At 39.6% G+C, this 26,857-nt stretch overlaps 1 protein-coding gene across 6 annotated transcripts in view; it reads left to right on the top strand.

The window, feature by feature from the left end:
* CPQ (carboxypeptidase Q) overlaps positions 1 to 20,521 on the top strand; it is a 529,074-nt gene extending 508,553 nt beyond the window's left edge. For 5 of the 6 annotated variants that reach the window (XM_043879137.1, XM_043879138.1, XM_043879135.1 and 2 more), the window contains one exon: positions 19,982 to 20,521. In XM_043879137.1, coding sequence (XP_043735072.1) covers positions 19,982 to 20,145 — 164 coding nt within the window. In that variant the 3' untranslated portion in view covers positions 20,146 to 20,521. Of the gene's footprint in view, positions 1 to 9,788; positions 9,860 to 19,981 lie in introns of all 6 variants that reach the window. The other variant, XM_043879139.1, reaches the window with a different exon arrangement.
* Positions 20,522 to 26,857: the final 6,336 nt, after the last annotated feature.

Here is a 26,857-nt window from a genome sequence, read left to right as displayed (position 1 = left end):
GAAACCCAAAAGCTAGGTTATTACCATTCCTGTATTCTAGATGGGAAAATTAAGGCACAGAGAATAAAATACCCTTCCCCGTCTCACAGGCTGATACATGCAGTCAAGATTCACACTCAGTGAGGCTAGCTTTATAATTTGTGCTATTGATCACTGTGCTATGTTGACAAGTAAAGTATCTGTCAGATGCTGAAATGTAGGAGCCTATGACATATTTTATACCTTCAAGAAGCTGTAAGTATATCTACTTCAAGCCATAAGAGAGAAACTTAGACTTGCCCTTGCCATTAAAAAAAAGAAGAAACTAGAAAACTAGATAAATATATCAGACAACTAATGCATCCACTATACAACAAGATGGTGAGGGCTATGATCCCTGGATTAAAGAAAGCAAAAGATGACCTCTGTAATTGCCCTAGTTTTCTGTCATGAGGCAGGGAGGGAACACCCAAGCGCAACCCAGTGGACTCACTGAGTTACAAAGATAGGAGCTCGGGGAGTCTGGGGGAGCTGGGTTTGTAGGACAGGGTACCAGAGCAAGGAGCTACACAGAAAAGTGGCCCCAGAAATCTTCATAAGGGTCCCCTTGAGTCCTTTGCTGCATACTAAGCTGAGCATGTATAGAGTAAAATTCCACAAGAATCATCAGAGAACAGCTATCAGGAAGGCTGGAGGCTGAACAATATCCAGAGACCACAGGACTGTGAAAATTTTACATTTTGATCAGCCAAAAACTGGATCAAGCTTGTTGAATATGTGGTACATTCAATGGAAGAACAAAGAAGAAGTGACACAAATGCAAAACAGCAAGATTGTAGACTAAAATTCAAGCATATCAATAATTGCATAAACATAAACAGACCAAACCCTTTAATTGGAAGGCAGAGATTGTCAAGCTGAACAAAAAATTAGACTTACATATATGCTATTTGCAAAAAGCACACTTTAAAGACACAAGTAGGCTAAAAGTAAGTGGATGAATAAAAGATATACAACAAATTCTGAACATGTGAAGACCACAATAACTGTACTTTCCATAAAAATAACTGTCAAAGTAAAGAATGTTATTATAGAAAAGGGACATCTTGTAATCATAAAAGAGTCTATTCATCAGTAAGGCATGCAAGTCTTAAATGTGAATGCACTCAATTACAGAGCTTTGAAAATACACGAAAAAAAAGACAACAGAACTGAAAGAAGAGCCAAATAGATAGTTATGGTTGGAAATGTCAACACTCATTTTTTAATGATGTTAGAAAAATTAGATAGGAAGTCAGTATGGGTATGGAAGACTCAAACACACTATCAACCCACATGATCAAATTGATATTATGGGATAATGAATTCAGTAATAGCAGAATGCACGTTCTTATTTTAAAGTGCACATGGAGCATATACCATGATAGAGTATATGCTGAGTCATTAAAAGCAATCTGAATGAATTTAAAGGGACTGAAATCATATTTGCTGACTACCATAGAATTAAATAAGAAGTCAAAAGCAGTAAGGTGTTAAGAAAATGTCCAAATATATAAAAATTAAACAGCATACATGGGTCAAAGAAGAAATCACATGGAAAATTAGAAATTGTTTAGGATCTTCTTGATAATAATACAACATATCAAAATGTGTGGGATGAAGCTAAAGTAGTGCTTTATTGTACAAAATGATAAGCTGATTCTAAAATCCATGCAGAAATGCTGTGGACCTAGAATACAGAACAATTTTGAAAAAGAAGAAAAATGTTGGAGGACTTACTCTATCTGATTTTTAAATTGTCCTGTCTACAACAATTAGAGCAGTGTGGTATATTGACATAAGAATAGACAAACAGATCAATAGCAGAGAACAGAGAATCCAAAAATAGATACATATATACGTTATCACAGAAATTTTTAAAAGCACTACATTCACATAGAATATACATAAATGCCCAATAATTACATCAAAAGGTGCTTGACATTATTAGTCATCTTAGAAATCTAAATTCAGACAAAGATGAGACTTTCCTACATATTCAATGGCCAATAAAAAATAAAAAAAGAACAAACTATGCAATAGTATAGGTGAACTCTAAAATCATCATGTTAAAGAAGCCAAACACTAAAGACTGTGTACTGTATAATTCCATTCATGTGACATTTTAGGAAAGACTATGTAATCTATAGTTCCTGGAAACAAATCAGTGGTTGCCTGATGCTAAAAGTAGGAAGGAATGAACTAAAAGGGGATCTTTTAGTAGCAGTGGAAATGTTCTATAGCTTGATTGCAGCGGGAGTTACACAGGTGTGTACACTTGTCAGAACTTAAAGAATGTACACTTAAAGTGGGCATATTTTGTAATACACAGATTATATATAAAAGAAACTAAATATTTGTTGCATAAACAATATTAGCACTTACTATTGCCTAACTCTTTCCCAAACTTATACAGTACATTGAATTCCTTTAGTGAGTCTCAGAAGTCGGGGATTAGCATGGGTTGTCTTGTCTGATTGAATATTATAATTGAAGTTGACCTGTCCATCCACTGGGCTCCTACAGAACTTTGGATCTCACGTTTTAGTTCTTGGTGTGCATGTCTTAGCTTCCTTAGTTGGGACTCATAAAGCACAGGGGCTTGGTAGAATTGTAACAGTTCTTTGCTTAAAACTTGCCCCGAAGCTCGTTTTATGTAGTTAATGCTGAATGAATGCATTACTGGAGACCACCTGGGTTGGGCCACTTTGGAAGGTCCCAAGTTTCCTGTCAATAGAGGCGTTTAAGAGAAGACTGAATGACTATATATTAAAGATGCTGCAAGGGGACTCAAACATCAGATGGTGGTTGGACTAGAGAAGTTCTCTCCCATCTCTGATTTATGTAAAACCAAAGCTTCCAGGATGAGGTGTTTCCCCACAGAGAGAAGAGATTCTAAAAATTAAGAGGAGTAGTAGCCATCCTGACAATCCACTGACCACAGGTAGGTTGGGGTTCACCCTGAGACAGCAGAGTGGGATTCAGTGTCTGTTACCAGGCAAGTGAGATTTAATTATAAGCAAGGGAAGGATCTAATTCTGGAATGTACAGACCCGATATTCTATTATGAAATCTAATAGAAGGAATTTCAAAAAACACAGATTCATGTGAGAAGTTCCCTCGAAAGAAAAGATGGAGATGATATGGGCATGGATCACCTGAAGATGGGGAGGATGGCAGATTTATAGAATTGCCCTTTCACCCCACTCTGAGGGCAAGCCTCCTCACTCCTATGGGCCTTCATCCTTAAGATGAAGGAATGGATTCAGCACAACGTAATAAGTTCTGCACATCCTCTCATCAGACTCCTTTGCTTAAAATTGTCATTAAAATCTTTAAGTCTAAGTTTATTCATCCGCAAAAATTCTATAAAAATAATTATAGAATCTTCATGAGGATTTGATAAGACCTTGCATGTTTAGTTAAGTCCATTGCACATAGAATGTACTTAGTAAGTCCTGGCTATGAAAATGGTTATGATTTATTATCTTTCTCATCATTATGTCATTGTACCCTGCCAACACTCCAGAGACGATAAGTAAGAGTACCATGCCCAGAGCGAACCAGCCTGTGCCACCCTCTAACATCCTCTAATCTTTACTGCATTAAAATCAGAAACCTGGGAAGAATGAGCTTTCTCCTTTTTAAGTTTCATCTGCAGAGTCCTAAGCAGTTTTGATGTGATATACGTTACTTTCCAATCAACCTCATTTTTACAGAGATGTATTCTACCAAATTAAAAGTTCTATGAAATTCCATGAGAGCAGACACCTGTAAGTTATGTCCATCAATGTTTGCCCAGGGCCTAGCAAGATACTTGGCACTTAGTAGGTGCTCAACGGGTATCAGATGAATGAATATGATCTCCTTTCCAAAAGCCTTGCATACGCATCATATCTGACACAAGCCCAGGTGGTTTGGGGTTATGCAGCAATAAAGTCAAGATTCCTACTTTGTAAGTGTCACTCTAATCATACTGAGTAGTCATTTAACCTGTCTACGGCAACGGGAAGACTGTTCTTCGGCTGTATGAAATTAACAAGAAATAATTCATGCTTCATGTTCCAAGTCCCTCCTAATAATGAGGGCTTCTTACCAGCTTAATTAGTTAGTAAAGGACAACATTCTTTTCTTTCCATCTTTTGTCAAGAATTCTAAAGACTCTAAGAAAAGTGACTCAGAAGGTGAAACAACTGGACTCCTGGTATTACTTATAAACTCTGCCCTGAAAATTATTTCAGGATCTGTAGCAGCAAATCTCAAGCACCATTCACCTTGCCCATAAAGCTGGAGTCTGAGTAGAAAGGGTGGGACAGCCAAGGACATGTTGTCTCACAAAGTAGCATTAGCTTCCTTTTTCATCATCAACCTTTTTTAAAAGAACACACAGAAATGTATAAATTGTGGTTTATCTCACAACAGGAGCATTTAATCAAATGTACTATAATTATATGTTGGGTGGCTACTGAGAATAATCACTGTTTCTTCACTATAAGGATGGTCCTAAGAATTGCATTAATGAGGGTGAACCATAATAGCATTGGGAATTCAGCTACATTTAAATGTTAAATTTACATCTCAGCCTTGTAGATTCCCTATAAATTGATTACTATGGGCCAGGATCTTTTCATGAGCATTGGCGTTTAATGGGCATCCCTTGAATTGATGCTTTACTTTAAGTGAAACGTGTTTGCATTAAAAGCATATTCATTTCCCAGTCTCCTTCTTATACATTTGTTTCCTTTGTTTAGGAATCCACAAAGCTTTTGATGTTTAGCTAATTTTTCCCCTCACTGCATAATGATTTTTAGAAGGTTGTACTTTAAAAGGTTTTGTGTTTTTAAAAAATGGCATCCCTTAAGCAGATAGTCAATTAATGGGGCTGCATTTAACTGCCAAGTGGGAGCCAGCCAGGTGACCAAGAAAGAAACTGGCTATTGGTGTAAATGAAAGAGTGTATTAGAATAACTGAGCCGATAGTCACCAAATTTTTCACCAGTGTCAACTTCTAAGTTTACTTGCTTCATCTTCAAGGCTTATGGTTTGAGGCAGGACTATTCACCATGTTTCTATTTTCCTTGTAGTTCTTTCCCCAGAAGCTGGGGGTGGAGAAAATTTGACTGTATTTTGCAGCTTTATTCAAGTGGTTTGTGATCTTTTTGAAACCAATTGACTTACACAAAAGTGTGGACGTACTTATTTTGGATAAATCCATGCTACCTGACGTATAAACAAACAATAAAGAATCGAAAGGAGTCTAGAGGTGCTCCCTCCCAGATCAATTTTCTTCATTGGCCTGAGCTGCCTGTAAATTGATTCACAAGGTACCATTCTCATTTTTCTGGATTTTGATTGCATATTATTCGCTAGTGTTGTTGTTCAGTCGCCCAGTCATGTCCTACTCTTTGTGACCCCGTGGACTGCAGCACGCCAGGCCTCTCTGTCCCTTAACCATCTCTCAAAGTTTGCCCAAGTTTATGTCCATTTCATTGGTGATGCCATCCAGCCATCTCATCCTTTGACACCCTCTTCTCCTTCTGCCCTCAATCTTTCCCAGCATCAGGGACTTTTCCAATGAGTCAGCTGTTTGCATCAGGTGACCAAAATACTACAGTTTCAGCTTCAGCATCAGTCCCTCCAACGAGTATTCAAGATTGATTTCCCTTAAGATTGACTGGTTTGATCTCTTTGCTGTCCAAGGGACTTTCAGGAGTCTTCTCTAGCACCACATTTAGGGTTACTTTTTATTGTTTTTAATGCTGCCATCTTTTCAGATGGGATTTTTTTTAGTAGTAAACCTTTCTTCTGTATATTCCCTATTTTCTGTTGTACAACTTCCCATGAGCTTCACCCTATGATATCAAAAAATTAAAAAGTCCATCTTGGTACAGACTCTTGGTCCCTCTAGCCCAGAATTCTACTGCTGACAATAGCCCCCAAAGCCATTTTGTGGAGGACTTGGCTGCCCACCTTGCCATGACCCCTAAAATTTGGAGTGCATACTCTAAAATAATGTCATAACTCTTTGTAACCCAATATGGCTTGATCAGCTCTGAATTTAGTTAGATCCCTTTAAAGGGACAGTTTTAGCCTGGGTGAGGGCAGGCAGGAGAGGGAAATGGAGATCCACAATGCGACTGGAAGTGCTAGCGTGGGTTCTCAAAACTGATTCCAGTTCCCAGTAGTGATGCCAGTCCTCAGGTGGCTGCCTTCAGCAGTGAGAAATACCCAGCTGCTTCTGTCCCTCATCCCATAGCCAGCTGGACCCCTGTGCGCGGCAAAACAGTCCCTGCAGTCCCATGGCAAGTGTGACTTTTTGATTGTCAGCATAGTTTATCAAAGTTTCTTTGAATGGGTAAAATACCCCCTTTCTCCTTTTTTGTAAGTTTTTAAAAACCTTTTTAAAAATTGTAAAAACAATACAACTCTTCCTTTTATGAAAACTATGACCTTTTTCCCGATAGACTATAGGGAAGTTTTTTAATATTAATAGCAAACCTTTTTTTTTTTTTTAAGTTAATTTTGCAGATCCGCCAACCTGGCCACGTGGCAGTGAGTATCACTTATCAGAGGTTCGTAGAGTCTCCCTTGCAGCCTCTCTCATGAATGGACATCTTCCTATTGACCTGTTGCCCTCCAAGATGGTAGTCATTTACAATGGCTCTCTCCAGCTGCCCCATGTCCCCCAGGCATTCCTGCAATACCCCTGCCAGCCAGCCTTCCAGAATCATTCATATTCAGTACAGGAAGTGGGTCTAGTACATGTCCATGCAATACTCCCAGCTTCTCTCATTCCTTTGTGTCTACTTGCCAACAGAATGGAGGTGGCAATCAGAAACAAAGGCTTACATCTTCTAACAGTGGTCTTCCACTGCACATGCAGCTTTGTAACCTTTAAATATCTGTATCGAAAAATCAAAGTCTTTCCATTTGAACACACTTTCCATTGTAGAACACCATGATGATTTTAAGACTTTCATTATAACCTCCACCGTGGCACCAATTTTTAGAGTCTTTCCAAATCTGAAAACCTGTGTGTGTTGAATGTTCTCACAGTGTACTCTGTCAGAGGCAGAGTACATCAGTTTTTACTGATGTTTTCTTAGGAGCATCATTCCCAGGTGTGGGAGAACTGCAGAAAGGCATTTACAAGAGTCCCACTGACTCAGATAGGTGGGAGCTTTCTTGACATCAGGCCATGAAAGAAGAATGGGCAATCATTTCTATATGGACAAAGGGGGATTAATAAATTAGGACTGGCATGTAAACATGAGTAAGATTCAAAATTACACCTCTCAGAAGAGGTGTCAATATTGGTTTGAGTTGCAAAACAAGGTAGATGGAGAGAGTGGTATAGATGTTCTTCATAGCTACATATGGAAGCTATGACTACACATGCACACATATAAAATTACAAACTCCAATATAAGGAACCAATCATGTATGAATGTGGTTGTACTTTTAAGGTTTCTAGGCAAGTGGTATTAAATTATAATTTTCTGAATGGCAAAATCATGACTCATGGGGAAGGTGCAAGGCAAGTCAGGAGGGAAATTAGAATATTAAGAGGTGGGTGGTAGATGCTGAAGACAAGTCCAATTTTATACACACACACACGTATGTTTTTCTAGAGAGATACACGTATAGATATATACACATATATTTACATTAATATGTGTGTGTCTGTGTATAAAATTTGTTTTTCTTTTCCGCCCAACACTCCTCATAACTGGGGACCATACAGGGAGAAGGCAGAAGACCAGCCCTTGTGTTGGTGACCACTTTGCCCAGTGCTCTTAGAGTAATCATGGATAAAATCATAGACGGGATCCATGAGTCACTGAACTTTGGAGAAGAAACATGAATGTGATTATTCCTTTATGGTTTAAGGTTGTAGATGGGTGGTATTAAATTATAACTTTCTAAAAGGTAAAATCATGATTCACATGCAAATGAAACATGAACGCATGTCATGTCAAAGATTTTATTCAATTCATTCATTAATATGAGAATCAGTAAGATTCACACTAATTCAAAGAGCATTTGAGAAACTGAGTGTGTGTGATTTAATAAATATTAACCTAAGATTTGGAGAAGGCAATGGCACCCCACTCCAGTACTCTTGCCTGGAAAATCCCATGGACAGAGGAGCCTGGTGGGCTGCAGGCCATGGGGTCGCTAAGTCAGACACGACTGAGTGACTTCCCTTTCACTTTTCACTTTCATGCATTGGAGAAGGAAATGGCAACCCACTCCCGTGTTCTTGCCTGGAGAATCCCAGGGACGGGGGAGCCTGGTGGGATGCTGTCTATGGGGTTGCGTAGAGTCAGACACGACTGAACTGACTTAGCAGCAGCAACCTAAGATTGCCAAGTTAGATAAAAACTGGTTAACTGGTTAATGTTTTAGAGGCCAATAAACTGTAACCTTTGAAACGAACTGTTCTATGGGACAGAAATAATTTTCATCTGTATTAGACTAAATATCTATGAGTTAACATAAAACATCACTAAGTCTGGGACCTTTAATCAGTAGTAAGCAACGAGTCAAACTAAGTACATCATCCTAGATAATCTTCGCGTGGACTTTGCCCCTGAATAACACTGGAAGTATATGCTACCCACCTTTTTGCTTTATTTTCAGATTGTGGTTAATTTCCATAACAGTGGTAAAAAGTAAAGGAACATATTGAGTAGCACAGAATAGAGTGTTTAGATCTCAGCTTATACGTGAAATATCCCATGTTTTGAGGGGAACAAGAATCTTCTTGTCTTTCACCAAAGCAGCAAGTGAGAGGAGAATCCCCAGAAAATAGGATTTACTTAGCAAAATTGCTACAGAGTCAGAGAATGCAGTCAGTATATCTGTCTACTTTTGCCCCGTTAGATGTTTAATAATTCATTCATTTATCCATTCAGTGATCCAACAAACAGTTACCGAGCACTTACTACCTGCCAGGCATCGGGGATTAGGGTGAAAAAGACAAAGCCCTTGCTCTTACTTTCTAATGGGAAAATCAGGCAGCAAATAATGAAATCATTTTAAGACTAACATAGACTTAGGTAGTAGAAATTGCTATGAAAAGCGAGGGGAAAGAAGCAGGGTAAGGGGATAATGAATGATCGGGGGGAGGAGTAGGTTTTAGATGGGACGGTTTTTAGCTCCCTGGGGGACTGGCAGGTCCTGCGGGAACAGAGAACTTGGTGTCGGGAGGGGCTCTGCCGTCCGTCGTCTGGTGAGTAGTCCCAGGCTGCCTGTGCCCACTGTCAGAACGTGATTGAGTCTTGACTCCAGTTCATGGCCCAAGATACCTCCAGCTTGAATTTCCGTCTTCTTGTCATGAAGCAAAATAGGGATGGGGGACTAGTGCTGAGGGTGGAGCAAACCACACACACACGGTTCTCCACCAGGGAAAATAAAAACCTCTACAGGTGTCCTGGGATAGGGCAGGGAGAGAAGGTGCAGAAAGCTGGTCAGGAGCAGAGTTTTCAGGTCAGAGACACCTGGATTTGAATCCCATCTCTATCACTTACTACCATGTGACTCCAGTTATTTAAATCAATTTTCCATATGTCAATGAGGCATGATGGTCATTCCCTCATGGGGTCACTTGGAAAATTAAATGAAATAATCTCCAAAAAGCCCTAGGAACACTGGAAGTCCTTAAGAGACAGTATTGTTCCTGTCATTCCTACAGGTTTAGAGAGCCTGCAGTGCTGTCTTCCTGTAGCAGTGATTAGTAATTAATTAGTCTTATTACCCCCATACAGCTCCTTCAGCTTTGTGGGAAGACGAACCGTTATCACAGAGCTCAGATACCTGAGAACTGGAGGTCCCCCAGGTATGTGGGTGTTGCCCTTTGATCTGTGCTCAAAACTACCCCAGCCACCAATCCACGTTTTCCAAAGAGATGGAAGGAGGAAGGTCTTAGTGACTCTTGAAACTTTTTAGCACATGCTTGGAAATTCCTGGGTGAGAATTTAGAAAGTAAAATTATAATCCTTTTCATGGAGTTTTGATCTGAGATGTTTTTCCAGTTCCTCTCCTTCGTGTCCTTTCCTTTCCTTTGTTTTACTGTTCTTTTCTCTTATAAGTTGCTTCTCTTCTGGAGTGCTAGGGGTTAGGAAGCTATTAATTACCTGCATCTCACTCCAATTTTCAATGAAATTCAATATAGTAAGGATAAAACTGCCCCTTTTGAAAAGAGAGATTAAATGTCTGCAAATTTCACAAATTGATTTTCTAATTGTTTTGGTAATAATGTTTCTTCATCTGATAATGTTGCTGAAATAACTTTAATTAAACTTTAAATGTAATTTTGTATTTTATACAAGAGACTAAGTTTTCTTGCAGGGAATAAGTTAAGGCCATAACATTCTTCTCTAACCCCATAATTATTATGATCAGGAAATGTCTGTAATACATTACACTGTAATTAAATTGCATATCCCAGACTGTTCAAGATCTGTTTATAAAGGAGAAATGGATTTTCCGCAGCTGCTTGCCTGTGAGTGCATGCTTCGTGAAACATTGCTGCAGTCAATGTATGCCCGGAAATAACAGACTTGAATTGAAACTCTGAAAGCTTTCAAATGTCTTTCAAAAACTTCTCATAACATGAATTGCTTAATTTGTGTACATGAAAACCCACTGATTACATATGAATGAGTCAACCTACGATAAGAGGGGGCCATGAGAATCTTTGTGTATTTACCACCCTTCTCTTCAGAAATTAGCAGGTATTCATTTAATCTTGTTCCAAATCCTGCCCGGACCACGGTCATTAATGGGATTGCTCTGTGAAGACTGGAATCTGCTGTGAGCAATGAGGGGCAGGTTAGGTATTTCCTACAATATTCACTGGACCATCTTCACCCAGTCACACAGCTGGAAAATATTTTGTGAGATGAATGTTTACAGAAAGGGATTCAGAGAGGAGAGAGAAGTGGGGAGAGCCGGAGGAGAAGGGAAAATAATCCAAACCCGGGTCAAGGCAGGGTCACATAGAAGAGACCTCACAGCCCAGCTGGTTCATCTTGAAGACCAATCATCAGGCTTCCCTGGTGGCTCTGTTGATAGACTCCTCCTGCCAATGCAGGAGACACGGGTTTGATTCCTGGACCGGGAAGATCCCACATGCCCCAAAGCACCTAAGCCCATGAGCCACGACTGTTGAGTCTGTGCTCCAGAGTCCAGGAGCCAACATTACGAAGCCTGTGAACCCTAGAGCCCGTGCTCTGCAACGAGAGAAGCCACCACACGAGGAGGCCGCACATCACTAGAGAGGAGCACCTCCCCCAACCCCGCTTTGCCGCAACTGGAGAAAAGCCCACACAGCAACAACGACCCGGTGCAGCCAAAACTAAGTAAATAAAAATTTTTTAAAAATCATCAGAACCTTGATTTATTAAATGAGAAATTTAAATCCTTCAAGTTGTATTTAATTGGTCATGCTGTTGTGGATAGGTTGTGTCAACCTTGGTGACACATAATGCCTATAACAAAGTATTAACTGAATGCCTAGTCATCCTCACCAGCATCTTGAACTTGGGTATCATCAGCCCTGATTCATTCATGAGTGGGGAAAACAGGCTGGGTCGCCTTGCGTGATTTGCCTGAATTCACCCAAATTTGAATTCAAACCCAGTCATATCTGACACTAACCCCTATGTTCTCTCAGCTGTATCTCCCTGTCTAGGTCCAGTTCCTTGACTGACAAGCTCAAGGACATATCTTCACATCCTTAAATTCCACACTTCCATTAGAACTAACTTCCTAATGGTGAACTGCCCTGAGCCTGCTGTAGTTTATTTCCAAGGGATGAATGTTGGCCTTCAGAGCAGGCTCCTTCCTACCAGCTCTCTACTTCTAAAAGTCATATATGATGGAATATTACTCAGACATAAAAAGGAATGCACTTGAGTCAGTTCTAGTGAAGTGGATGAACCTAGAGCCTTGAGTCAGTTCCAATGAAGTGGATGTTTGCATTTGAGTCAGTTCTAATGAAGTGGGTGAACCTACACAGAGTGAACTAAGTCAGAAAGAGAAAAACAAATACTGTATATTAACTCATAGTATATGGAATCTAGAAAGGTGGTACTGATGAACCTATTTGGAGGGAAGCAATGGAGACAAAGACATAGAGAATAGACGTATGGACATGGGGCCGGGGGAGGAAGAAGAGGGTAGGATATATGGAGAGAGTAAAATGGAAACATATATATTACCATATGTAAAATAGATAGCCAATGTGAATTTGCCGTGTGACTCGGGGAATTCAAAGCGGGGCTCTGCAACAACCTAAGGGGGTGGGGTGGGGAGGGCAGTGGGAGGGAGGTTCAAGAGGGAGGGGACATAGGTGTACCGATGGCTGATTCATGTTGATGTTTGGCAGAAACCAGCACAATTGTTTGTTCAGTCGTTCAGTCGTGTCCAACTCTTTGTGACCCCATGGACTGCAGCACACAAGCTTCCCTGTCCATCACCATCTCCCAGAGTTTGCTCAAACTCATGTCCATTGAGTCGGTGATGCCATCCAACCATCTTCTCCTCTGTCATCCCTTTCTCCTCCTGCCTTCAATCTTTCCCAGCATTAGAGTCTTTTCCAATGAGTCGGCTCCTTGCATCAGGTGGCCAACGTATTGAAGCTGCAGCTTCAGCATCAGTCCTTCCAGTGAATATTCAGGACTGGTTTCCTTTGGGATTGACTGGTTAGATGTCCTTGCAGTTCAAGGGACTCTCAAGAGTCTTCTCCAACACCACAGTTAGAAAGCATCAATTCTTCAGCGCTCAGCCTTCTTTATGGTCCAACTCTCACATCCATACATGACTACAGGAAAAGCCATAGCTTTGACTAGATGGACCTTTGTTGGCACAGTAATGTCTCTGCTTTTTAATATGCTGTCTAGGCTTATCACAGATTTTCTTCCAAGGAGCAAGCATCTTTCAATTTCATGGCTGCAGTCACTGTCTACAGTGATTTTGGAGCCCAAGAAAACAAAGTCTGTCACTGTTTCCATTGTTTCAATTATCCTTCAGTTAAAAATAAATTTAATTATTAAAAAAAGAATCATTTGATGATTCCCTGTTCAGAACTCACATACCTGTCAAAGACACTGCCATTTATCCCTAAGGATAGTTGATATCTCCCCCACCAGCCCACCCGCATCGTCAAGTGCTCTCAGGAATTAAAATGCAGGCTGTCCCTCCGTGCTGGTCTTTCCGATCAGTGGCTGTCACTGATGAAACGTCTCCTTGGATCCGCAGAGACAAAGCTGCAAGGCTGCCAGCAGGCCGGCTCTCATATCTCCTGTGGTTATCAGCGTTCTCATTGGTGGTACCAGATCTTCTGGAACTGTTTCAGTTTTGTAAAATGTTCATGGGAACTTCGATGGTCTCTGAGGAAATGCTTTCCTTAAGTCACCAGTTCTAAAGGGAGGCAGCCAAGTTCCCAGCCATCTGGCAGTCAGTTTCTTTCAGTCTGAGACAGAAAGGGAATTTCAGAGGCCTTGAAGAGGGCATGCACAAATATTTCTTGCTTCTATTTTTTCAATAAGGAATTTGGAGCCTCAGTCTGTCAGCCACCATGACAAGTCTTTAGGAAACTAAATGGGAGCAAACCAGCCCTGAGCAAGCCATACTCTGTCTGTTGGAATTAAATGTCCTTTCCTGTTTCTGCAGGTTCACAGCTCTGATTGACCTTCTATCTAGCTTCAGTGACTTCCATTCTTTGAAATCCTTGATGCCATCCTTAACACGTCCATGAATAAGACATCCACCCCATGCTAACTGGCATCCAGAGAGCATGTGCTTCTCACCAGCTTTAACTAGATCCAAAATGTCGTGATTTCTGTTAAACTGCTTCTTTTTCCTACCAGAGTAAACACACCGATTTGTCTCTCCTGGGTTGTGCTGTGAGTTCATGGCATAAGTTGTCTTCTAGTTTAAAAACAGACTGCTGCCCTTTTCACTGTTTGGGGGTGTGGATATCATCGTCTGACCCTATTCTTTGTCACTTGTCCCCCAAACTGTACCTTCTCCTCAGCCGTTTCCTCACCACCACAGTCATTTACACAGTTCCAGCTCCACATTTTTCTGGGATATCTCCCTAAGGTGCAGCTCCAGTCTCCCCATCTTCTTGCCCATTGGCCCCCCCCCAGTGACTCCCCATTTAAGGACTACATTCAGTCTATTTTCAGCCTTCTTTAGGACTTTTCATGGATAAATCAGTTGCCAACTTTATCTGCCTGAAATTAGCCCACATCACCCAAACTGGAATGCTCACATGTTCTGTTCACCTAGAATATCTCTGTCTGTTGACATCCTAAGTACTTGTGCTAGATACTCTCTTTTACTACTTCATATCAATCCTCGCCTTTCTCTGCCCTATACTGTGCCCTGAGAGGCTAACTCTTACGGACTACCCTCTGGCTTATGATTGGATTTGGCCAAGGGAGCCCAGTTGGATATGAGAGGCACCAGCGGGGACTGATTCTCTGGCTTCTATAGACAAGCACAGCTCCTCTGGTGACCCTCTCCAGCAGATAGATCTGTAGCTATCGCTACTTTCTTCTGTGTCCTTTGAGGCTGAGAGGTGGTAATGACCTTCCTTGCTGCTCCTTTAGCATCCCTTATGAGTTTTACTTAACCCTGACCACTCTTTGTAAATAATACTTTCATTAAAATTTCCCAGTTTTCTCCTTGGAGTGTCCCATCTGTTTCCTACAACGGCTCTGACACAGCACCCTCAAGTCTCAGTTCACGTATAAAATTTGCTGATTTCATTCATTCACTTTGCAAATATACATTCATCATCTATTTGCTGTTGCATTTTAGGCTTTTTGTGGTTGTTCAGTTGCTAAGTCGTGTCCAACTCTTTGTGAACCCGTGGATTGAAGCCCGCCAGGCCTCCCTGTCCCTCACTATCTCCCAAAGTCTGCCCAAGTTCATGTCCATTGAGTCCGTGATGCCATCCAACCATCTCACCTTCTGCTGACCCCTTCTCCTTTTGCCTTCACTCTTTCCCAGCAATGGGGTCTTTTCCAATGAGTCTGCAGCTCACATCAGGTAGCCAAAGTATTGGAGCTTCAGCTTCAACTGGTGACAGAGTAGAGAACAAAACAGTGGCCTTGCCTTCAGGGAACTTACAATATAGTGGAGAAAACAAATGTGAAACAGGCAATTGTAAGAAAGAATGGTGAAGATTCCGATAGAAGAAGGATGGAGCGCACACAGCAACGGGACCTAACATAGGGCTCAGAAAAGGTCATTCAACTACTTGAAGTAGCCACTGTTTTTTGTCCTTTCCCCACAGCATTCAGTACGTTCTGGTTGTGTTACTATTACTTCTGGGCACATTTTTGCTGCCTCTACTGCAGAATAAGCTTTTGAGAGCAGAGACTGTCTTTTTCACCTTTATATCTTAGCCCACTGCTAGAATGTTGTAGGAACTCAATTATTTGTCCAGTTGAATTGGACAGAACCTTCTGGACACTTATGAACCTCAGCTCCAGCCCACCCACTGAAGGTTGTACATCATTAGGCTGGATAATGGTGAGACCCCACCCTTTCAGAGCTATTTGAGAAACAGAAAACATGTTTTACTCGTTTAGAAAGAAAAAATCACTGAACAGGAAGAAGCCTCCTCAACACAGGTGAAGGGTTCGATAGGTGTTATCAGCTTAATACACGCTGTTTTGGGTATTTGCTGACAGGTATTGGAATCTTTAATTGTCAGAGTTGAGAGCTGAGCTTTCTTTCGTGTATTTACTTTGCTTCCGTGGCTTGTGTTATGTTTGATAGCACCGTAGTTGAACTCAGGGTGAAATATGAATGAATAGAGAGAAATTCTTATCTTACTCCAGAGCAAGGAGTTTGGGAAGATAAGTACAGGAAAACCTTGGTACAGAGTTTTTAAAACTTGGATTGGTGGAAGGAAACCCTGGACAGCATTCTGAGGCAATAGAGGGCTCAGGAACAATGAGACTGTCCACTGCACAGACCAGGAGTAGAGAAATGGGAGAAGAGAACGCTGCAGTGAGGTAGACCAGAAGCCCCTAGACACATCAAGCCACCCCCGCCCCCTCAGAAGATAATTGTTGGGTAAAACAATGACTGTCTTTCTATAATACATGGCCTAGTAAGGCAAAGTAAGCGAATTCCTCAGAGGTGAAAAATGATGAAGTGAGAATTCGTAAGAAGTAAGAAAACTCCACAGCCTTTGTCTGAGGGTATCTTTGCCCATCCTTGTTGGCCTAGAGCATGGATTTTAAAAAGAAGTGAGTGCATCTGGGACAGGAGACAAAACTTAGGATCCTAGTGTCCTTTATTGATTAACTTTATATAAATATGTCAGCTATTGAGAGATCAATCATTTGAGATCTCCAGTGAGAGAACTGATATAAAGTGTGTGACTTCCAAACAAGAAGAGTTGGGGAGGTGGCAGAGGAATAATAGGAGGAAAAAAAAAATCTACACAAGGAGAGCAAGAAAGAAAAGGAAAAAAAATAACAGAAAGCAAATAAACAAATAGAAAGCAAAAATTGAGATGGTATAAATGAGTCCAATTTAACAATAATCAGAATCTATATTAATGAATTATAACCTCCAGTTAAAACCCAAAGATTGTTAGATTAGTTTTTAAAATTGAACTTTATTCATAAGAGAATTCCCTAAAAATATAAGGACAGAGGCAGACTGCAAATAAATTGATGGGAAAAGACACATGAAGAATGAGGTAAGGAAAGGAGGTTGTGTTAAATACTAGGAAAACTAGACTTCAAGACAAAAAGCATTACTACAAATGGCAAGGATGACCACATATTAATAAAGATGTTCAGTTTATTAATACCAGAAAGATATGATTCCAAGTTTGTATGCTCCTACAAGCATAACCTTCAAATATATTTTTAAAAAAAAAATTGTTAGAATCACAAAAAAGAAAAAAAAAAAAGAATTACAAAAAAGAGATCCAAAATCATAGGTCATTTTCTCACATTTCTCTCAAAATTGATAAGACAATAAATCAATAAGGTGTTAAAAGATTTGAAGAATACAGTTAACAAACTTGTTTTAATGCTTGCATACCCAGTACACTGAAAGCACTCTTTTTGACACATGCGGCATTTATAAAATGGATCATCCAGTATGCCAGGGAGAAAAATCTCAGCAAAACTTGAAGAATTTGTATCACATAGCCCACATTCTCTAACAGTTACATTGGAAGTCAATAATGAAAAAGGAAACCCTGTACCTTTGAAAATTAAAAAAACACATTCTAACTTGTGCATCAAAGAAAAAAATCAAACTAGGAATTAGTAAATATTTAGAACTAAGTGATCATGAAAATACTCATCACATCTGATGGGATATAGAGAGCTGAAACAGTAGCGAGGGGAGCCTGTAGCCTTGCTGCTTATGTAAGGAAAGTCGTCTTGTTTAGTCGCTCAGCCGTGTCCAACTCTTCTGTGACCCCACGGACTGTAGCCTACCAGGCTCCTCGATCCATGGGATTTTGCAGGCAATTAATAATTTCCCAACTGAAATGGGTTGCCATTTCCTTCTGCAGGGGATCTTCCTGACCCTGGGATCAGACCTGCATCTCCTTCACTGGCAGGCGGGTTCTTTACCACTGAGCCTCCAGAAGGAAAGTGTACAAAGGAATAAACTGAGCATTCAATTCAAAAAGTTTAAAAAAGAAAAAAAAAAAGTGAATCAACCCAAACAAAGAATAAGAAGGGAAATAAGTATAAGTGAAAATCAATGAAGGAAAACTACTACGCATTAGAAAATATTATCCCCCCAAAATTATCTCTTTATTTATTTATTTATTTATTTATTTTTAAGAATAATAGAACCTACAAACTGCTGGCAAGATTAGTGAACAAAAAGAGAGAGAAGACTTCAATAACCAGTATCAGGAGTGAAAAGGAGCACTGCCTATAGATGCTGCAGACATAAACAGTAGAGAAAAAGGATGGACCCGTCAAATTTTGCTGGAACACTGAAAAATAAAAATAGAAGCCTACCCTACAGCAAAATCAATTCTGGTTCTAAGTGGTTGAAGAATTTAAAAATGAAAAACAAAACTTTAAAAGTTTTAGACTAGGACCCTAGGAACTATTTTTGTGATATAAAGCTAAGGAAGGATTTCTTAAACAACAGACAAACGTAAAAATCAAAAGGAAAGTGTGCATAAATTCAGCTGCGTTGAGTAAGAACATTTATTCATCTAAATGCATGCTAAACAGAATGAAAAGAGTCAAAAGCTGGGAAATGATTTATATAAACTAACCACCAACAAAAGGTTAGTATCTAAAATATACCAAGAACTCCTGCAAATCAATAAGAAAAGGCAAATCGATTGAAAATAGGCAAGGGGAATGAACAGGCATTTCATGGAAAAGAAATGACAAAAAATACATATATGAAAACATATTCTCATTAATAATTTTAAAAATTAAAATCATATGCGATAATATTTCACATCCACTACATCAGCAAAAAGTAGCTTAAATTAATACTGAGTGCTAAAGAAGATGTGAAGCGAGAGGAAGACTCATATACTAACAATGGGAGGATAAACCGAAAAGGAATACATTTTGGATATACATGATGAAATTAAACATACGCATGCTCTATAGCCCAACAATTCCACCCCTACATTTAGAGCCTGGAGAGTGTTGATTATATTTATTTCGAAAAACTATGAAGAAAAGCAAGGAGTGGCTAACACACAAGCAGAACAGGATAGTGGGTCCCTCTGAAGAGAAGAAGGATCCATGGGGTTGTGAGAAGGAGCTCATAAAATGGGTTTTAAAGGTACTGGTGATGCCTTTCTTGCATTAAATCATGGGCATATGTGAACTTTTATACTGTCACCCTTTATAATCTACAATCTTATGTATGTATGGTATATATCTTAATAAAATGGTAAGTAAATAAATAATTAGGCCTGAGGCAAAAGAACCCACAGAGTGGGCCCAGTAGGTTCTGAAGGATGACTAGGAGGTATGAAGATTCCCTGAGGCTCTGATCCATAACTAAGCTAGATGAAAGCCTCACTAGAGTGAGAAAGTGAAAGTCGCTCAGCCATGTCGGACTCTTTGTGACCCCATGGATATACAGTCCATGGAATTCTCCAGGCCACAGTACTGGAGTGGGTAGCCTTACCCTTCTCGAGGGGATCTTCCCAACCCAGGGATCAAACCCAGGTCTCCCGCATTGTAGGCAGATTCTTTACCAGCTGAGCCACCATTCCCTGAGGTTTGATCCATGACCAAACTAGAAAAAGACCTCACTAGAGTAAGAAGAAAGTTCTTAAGGGTGGTGGAGACTCCTGTTGGTGGGACTTGCTGGGAAATTTCATGGGAAGTGACTGAATGCCTTGAGAAAAAAAATCTGGAGCAAAGGAGTACTGACTTTCTTTTGTATCCAGGAATGTACATAATTTGCACTCTGCTGATACAAAAAAAAAAAATACATATATAGTCCTTTTATAAATAGAGGGGACATTTGTATCACTTGCTTTTCAAATAAAATTTATTTTCCTTCCCATAGCAAGAAGTTCAGAATTAGGCAGTGTAGAGCTTACTCAGTGGGCTTGCCGTATTTTCTAAACCCAGTCTCCTTCTGTGTTTCCACCTTGCCATTTTTAGTGTGGAGGCTTTTTGCCCCCTGCAGTGCTAGTCTTCTCATCTCTTTTAATTCAGCACAGAGCATTTCCTGACTCTTGTCAACCAGGTTAAGGCTTTCCTAGAACTCTCCCATGCCTGCCACTCATATCACAGTCGTCAGAACGATGCCATACGGCCATTTCCTGCTGCAAGGGAGGCTGGGAATGTCATTATTTTGCCATCACAGCCTGTCCAATAAGAGCAAGGAAGAGGGCCAGTGGTATCTAAACAGCTATTCAGCAACGTCTGTCAAAATACTTCATTAAGAGTTCTTCCTCTTTTCTCCCCAGGAGCCAGTCTACTTGATGACCTGTATAAATATTTCTCCTTCCATCACTCCCATGGAGACACCATGACCGTCATGGATCCAAAGCAGATGAATCTTGCTGCCGCTGTTTGGGCCGTTGTCTCTTACGTCGTTGCAGACTTGGAAGAAATGCTGCCCAGGTCTTAGCAAGAACAAGAGAGAGGGCACTTTTGTCCTTTCTGGCCAGAAATCCTGGGTCTGCAGCTTTAGGAAGCCCCTCTTCACCCAGCAACTTTATTGATCATTTACAAAGCACAACACTTTTTCATACTTTTCTGACATTATCTTTCTTGATTCTTTCCAAATTCTGTTTTCCTAGTGTAAAGAATAATCCCACATAGAATCAAATCAAATCCCACCCCCACATAAAATCAAAATATGGTAGAGATCCCAGTGGGGGCATTTCTTTACACCACTTACTAAAAACATTGTTTCTACTTCAGAAGTAAATACTGGATAAAGCTTTGGAAGACCTCTGGCTTTTATGCATGTATTTATGAACATTAAATCAAATATAGTGACACCAATTTTTTGTTCTAAGTTATTCATTGAAAGTAGAGGAACACACAATATAGTATAGTCTTAACTGAACATATGCAGGCATCTGACTTTCTAATTTATACACTTTGATATTATTAGAATTTTTTAATGAGGTATGAAATTTTTTAATTAATAGAAAAAAATGTTACCACTTGAAAAAATCAAGTATGTAAAATCCAATTTCCTTATTAAAGATCTACCATGAGCAAATGATAATACTATTTTACATTTATGTTTTATATATTTCACATAATAAATCTATGAAGTTGGGGCTTATTCATATTTTGCTGATAACAAAACTGAGGCTCATGGGGAAAGACTCTGCTTCCACTGCAGAGTGTAGGGGTTCAACCCCTGGTCAGGGAACTAAGATCCCACATGCAGTGCAGCAAGGTCAAAAAGAAAAACTATTGGGACTCATAGAAGCTAAATAATATTCACAGAGCAAAACACTTATCCTCATCTAGTCTGAGAATAATCTCTACTATTCTTTCACACACAATGTCCAGTATTCAATTTAAAAAATTACAAGACACACCCCAAAATACAAGAAAAGAGTTTAACTCATTGTCAAGAGTTAAAGCAATTAACAAAACCAGACAAAGCAGCATCATATTTCCAGATGTTGGAAATACCAGAGAGCAACTTTAGCATAACTATGGTTAATATGTTAAAATCTAGTAGGAAAATGGGACTATATACATGAACAGAAGGAGAATTTCAACAGAAAGATGAAAACTATAAAAGAGCATCAAATGCAAATACTAAAATAAAATATACAACATCAGAGATGGGTAATTTCCTTTTGGGGCTCATCAGCAGACTGGATAGGCTGAGGAAAGAATCAACGACCTTGACAATAGGTCAATAAAAACTATCCAAACTAAAACACGAAGAGAAGGAAAAGTGAAGGAAAACAAACACCAGAATGAATCACCCCAGAGTGTGATCTAATATGTACATGGCCTAATATACATGTAATTTGTTATCAAATGGTCTAATATACACATAACTAAATTCTTGGAAGGAAAAAACAAAGTATCAGTTTTATTAATGGTAATAATTAAAAAGATCTTTCATTCCTGGCATGGTAGCAGACTGGTACACTGACTGACCCTTACACTGAAGGCAAAATGCTGGATGACGTCTGAGAAACACTTTTTTAAATATATGAATTAACTGATTAAAAGATAAAGACCATTAGACCGAAAATTAAGTGAAGGCATGAACCAAGGTGATATAGAGCACATTGAACCAGCTTTCTTTTTGAGAAAATTAGCAGAATATGGTGAACTTAAATTCTGTTTTCACTTTTAGTGGCTTGGGGACTATCAACAAATTCCATAGCCTGCCATATTAAGGATACTAGACAACCTCAATGAAACTGAGACCCCCAAAGGATTCCGCAGGTTTGATACCTTATGCAGAAAGATCCGCCTTGCCGCACAACTAAGCCCATGCGCACAACTACTGAGCCTGTGCCCTAGAGCCCAGGAGCTCCTGAGTCCACGCGCGGCAACTACTGAGGCCCGAGCGCCCGGAGCCTGTTCTCCACCAACAAGCCACCGCAGTGAGAAGCCTGCACACCGCAGCCAAGAGTAGCCCCCGCTCATCACAAGTAGAGAAAAGCCCGAGCAGCAAAAGTACTCAGCGCAGCCAAAAATAAGTAAGTAAATAAAATTATATATTAAAAATAACTCTGAGAACCATAAGAAAAATTACCGTTTTAAGTAAGTGCTGAGTGGAGAGTCCAGAGAAATTCCCACAGATTAAGTTACAATAACTATTAACTCCCAGTTAAAAAAAAACAAAACAAAACAGGAATCATAGCATTCTGAGCAAGAGCAGTACAAAAAAGAAAACAGCAAAATTCAAAGTGTCCTCTGATACTGGAATGTTTAAATTGATTTCCAAATCTATGTCTATGATGTTTAAGGAGATAAAGAGAAGGGATTGAAAATAGAAGAGAAAGCAAAGGGGTATAAAAAGTGACCAAGTGTATTGTAAAAAGAAAAATACATAGAACTTTTATTTCTATTGAAACAAATAGAACTTCTATTCTATAGAAGTGTAAACTATAGTAAATGAAATTTTAAAATTAGAGGACCAGCGTAACTGCAGATAAGAGAATTCATGAACTTAAAGAAAATAGTGAAGAAATTAATGATAATTCAGCATCAAAAGATATGGAAAATATGAATGAGGTTAAAAAATATGAAAGCTAGTTTTATATGGTCTAGTTTATGTTTAATCAGGGTTCCAGAAAAGAGGAAGACAGAATCATCTGAATAATAAATGAAAATTTTCCAGAAATAAATATGCCAGTCCACAGAATCTAGAAACCCAATGAATCCTAAAAAGAATAAACAAGAAATCTGCAATAGCATGTTATAGAGAAACTACAGACCACAAAAGATATAGGGAAAAAAGTCATGTAAAATCCTAAATCCATTTATGATAAAGAGGACATCCTTACCTGATGAAAAACTCCTACCAAAAAAAGAAAAAGTTAAAATATCACAATTACCAAACACTTTCCTTTAATATAAGAAATAAGACATGAGTGCTTACTGGAGTCATCTGTAGTCAATGGTATCTTAGATGTCCTGGCCACTGTCGAAAGGCAGGGAGGGCAAAGTCAAGTGATGGTAAAAAGCAGGTAAATATTATCTATAGATAAACATGATTGCCTATGTAGAAAATTCAAAGGAACCTACAAAAAAATCAAAACTAAAAACAAAGTTTAGGAGTTTTAGAGAAAAAATTAACAGATATAATGAGAAGCATTTTCATACATATACTTAGAAAATGCAACCAAAACTATATTATTTATATTAGTATCTAATAATATAAAATATCTAGAAACAAATTTTACAAAAAGATGTGCAAGTTCCTTTTAGGGAGAAAATGGTAAAACTCCATTCATATATTTTAGTGAAAGTGTTAGTCATGCCCAACTCTTTGTGACCCCATGGACTGTAGCCCACCAGGCGGCTCTGTCCATGGAATCCTCCAGGCAAAAATACTGGAGTGGGTTGTCATTCTCCAGAGAGTCTTCCCAAGCCAAGGATCGAACTCCAGTCTCCTGCACTGCAGGCAGATTCTTTACTGTCTGGCCCACCAGGGAAGCCCTCATGTATATTAAGACAGAACTAAACAATTGGATAAATATGCCATGTTTAAGTTTTGGAAGACTCAATAGTAAACATGTCTATTCTCCCCAAATTTATCTATAGAATCAATGCAATCTCAATGAAAATTCACAATAGGATTTTTTTGGTTTGAGTTCTTAATCTTGGTTTGTTGGTTGGTTTTTTTGTTTACAGCCTGATTTTAAAATGTAATTGGATGACAAGAGACTAACAATAGCCAGCGTTCCTGAAAAAGAAAGTAAAAGTAAAGGATCACAGTAGCCATCAATGTGATTTCCAAATATTTTTATTTTCTTTCTCGGCAAGATTGTACCCTCTTGACCCCTTATAATTTAGTACCACCATGTGCTTTTGACAAAGAAATAGGAGCAGGAGTGGTTACCTCTGGATGAAAATTTTAAGACCCAGTGCATGATTTTGGTAGACTCTTTCTTCCCCCATCGTAATTAAGGACAATGTTCTCAAAAGTGCCTGCTCCAGGAACCTCTTTCCCGAGTGATGATGAGGCATGACCCAATTTCCAGTCTACCCATGATGGACATGATGCATGCACAAGAAATAAATCTTTATTATATATAGACACTGGTAATTTGTGGGGTTTTATTATCATAGCTTACTCTGATTTTTTTTTAATTTTACCTCATCAGATATCAAGACTCCTTATCAGATGTAGTATTTAAGATGACATGGCAGTAGCACAAGGGTAAAAAATAGACCAATGGAACAGAATAGAGAGTCTAGATCCAGAACCGCACATTCATGAAGACTTGGTTTATGGCCAGGTTGGTAGAGAAGATCAGCAAAAGATACAAATAAAAGAAAGACTTCTCAGTAAATTCTAGAACAATTGTCTAATAAGTCAACAATTCGACTCCCACTTCATACCTCCTCTGTAGTGTCTTGTTGAGAATAGATTGAAAACAACTGATTAAATCACTTGCCTAATTTAAAGGCACAATCCCCTGAAAAATATCTGAAAGCACCAAATAGAGTGCACAGTACATAGTAGCTTCACAATAAATGTCCTCTGATTGGGGGGCATCAGCTCCTTCAATCTTATGGCAAATCCATTTCTCAGTTTCCATTCCTCTGTTCTCTTCTTGGAGGAAATGATAGAAACAAGTTGAAAATTCCCAACATAGAGCCATCTCAAGAGAGAGCTAAACTGAACACCAGGAGGAAAGTCCTGGGATTCTCTTGAGGCTTAAGCAGGATATATGGGAAGCTGCCAACGAGGGAGGTCTTCACAGTTGTGCTTTAGGTGGTCCCATTTGTATCCCATCTTCACAAAAGGAGACAGAAGCCATAAATGGAGACTTGGACTGGAAGTAACCCACAAGGTTGTCAATTCCTACCACATTGGCCCTCCAGAGACACAAGAAGATCTCTTGACTGAATACTGGTCATGCAGTTTACAAAGTGCTGTCTTCCACCTCAATCCAAAACCCAGTCTTTCTCAGATTCATGCTGGATTGAGAAATATACCACATCCTAATTCTTCAGCCAGTCTTTGTGAGGTGGAACTATAAGAGCATTTATTCTAGGCTAATTTTGTCTAACTCCTAGAGCTAACCTCTCTGCTCCATTGATGCCCCATAAATTACGAGGTTTTCCTCTCTGACTGGGAGAACAAACAACGTCAAATGATTTCTGAGCTCTCTCTTCTATTCCTTTTTTTTTTCCCTTTATTAGTTGGAGGCTAATTACTTTACAATATTGTAGTGGTTTTTGCCATACATTGACATGAATCAGCCATGGATTTCTTCCATTCCTTTTAGTTGGCTGTTTCCCCGGCCTCTGAGGGTTTTCTCTAACACATGCAAGGATCGGTGCTCAGCTGGGGAGGGCTGGGCGACCCTCCAGAGCTCTCCAGCACCTCACTCTGCGAGGCTCACCCTCTCTGAGACTGTGTCCTGTGAGCCCCTGCTGCTGTGGCCTCCCTGGGCATTCAGATTCCTCTCTTCGACTCGTGGTTCCCGGACTCTGCTTAGGTCTCCCTTTCCTGAAGTGCGGCTGGAAACTCCCTCAAGGTTAACTAGTACCATCATTTAGGGCTCATTTCAATCTTTTTCTGTATCTCGGGCATGATGTCCTTCATTTCCTCATGTGTAGTGTCTTAAAAACTATTGTTTCATATATTTGATTTGAATTTTTAATTACTTCAGACCTAAAAATAAGTCTAATCCCTATTACTCCTACTTGGTCAGAAATGAGTGTCAAGTCATTAGTTTTTATCCAGTGTATACACTCATTTTCTTTTTACATTTTGCACATTTTGAATCATTCTTTTCTCACTGCTTGATTCCAATTTGGAAAAGTAGATTCTTAGAGATTTCACAAATTGTCCAAAGACTGAACTAAAATTCATGGCATCTCTGCATTATCAGAGTCCAAAGATAATCTAATGGTTTAGCTGGTAATTATCTTTAGCTTCAGGATTATTTTCTAGAAAGACTATACCATATACATGGATATATACATTTACATATATATATATATTTGCATATAATATATAATATTATATATAGATAGAGCACAATAGGTGGTGCAGTGGTAAAAATCCACCTGCCAATGCAGGAGATACGAGAGACCTGGGTTCAATCCCTGGGTTGGGAAGATCCCCTGGAGTAGGAAATGGCAAACCACTCCAGTATTCTTACATGGATAATCCTATGGACAGAGGAGCCTGGTGGGCTACAGGCTATGGGGTCGCAAAGAGTTGGATATGATGGAGCACAGGGAAGGACTGATGCTGAAGCTGAAACTCCAATACTTTGGCCACCGGATTCAGAGAAGTGACTCATTTGAAAAGACCCTGATGCTGGGAAAGTTTGAAGGCAGGAGAAGAAGGGGATGACAGAGGATGAGATGGTTGGATGGCACCACTGACTCAACAGTGATGAGTTTGAGTAACCTCCGGGAGTTGGTGATGGACAGGGAGGCCTGGCATGCTGCAGTCCATGGGATCACAAAGAGTTGGACCATGACTGAGCAACTGAACTGAACTGAGCACAGCAGCAGAATAAATATCTTATACTATATATTTAATATATAAATGTATTCCCTTCATGGATCACTGCCTTGTCATGGTGAAGGGGCTTGCTTAGCTCAATGAAGCTATGATCCATGCTGTGCAAGGCCACCCGAGACAGATGGGTCATAGTGAA

This window comes from Cervus elaphus, chromosome 21 (genome assembly GCF_910594005.1).
Source record: "Cervus elaphus chromosome 21, mCerEla1.1, whole genome shotgun sequence".
Lineage (NCBI taxonomy): Eukaryota > Metazoa > Chordata > Mammalia > Artiodactyla > Cervidae > Cervus > Cervus elaphus.
The sequence above is the reverse complement of the archived record's forward strand: the minus strand, read 5'-3'. Positions and strand labels throughout refer to the sequence as shown.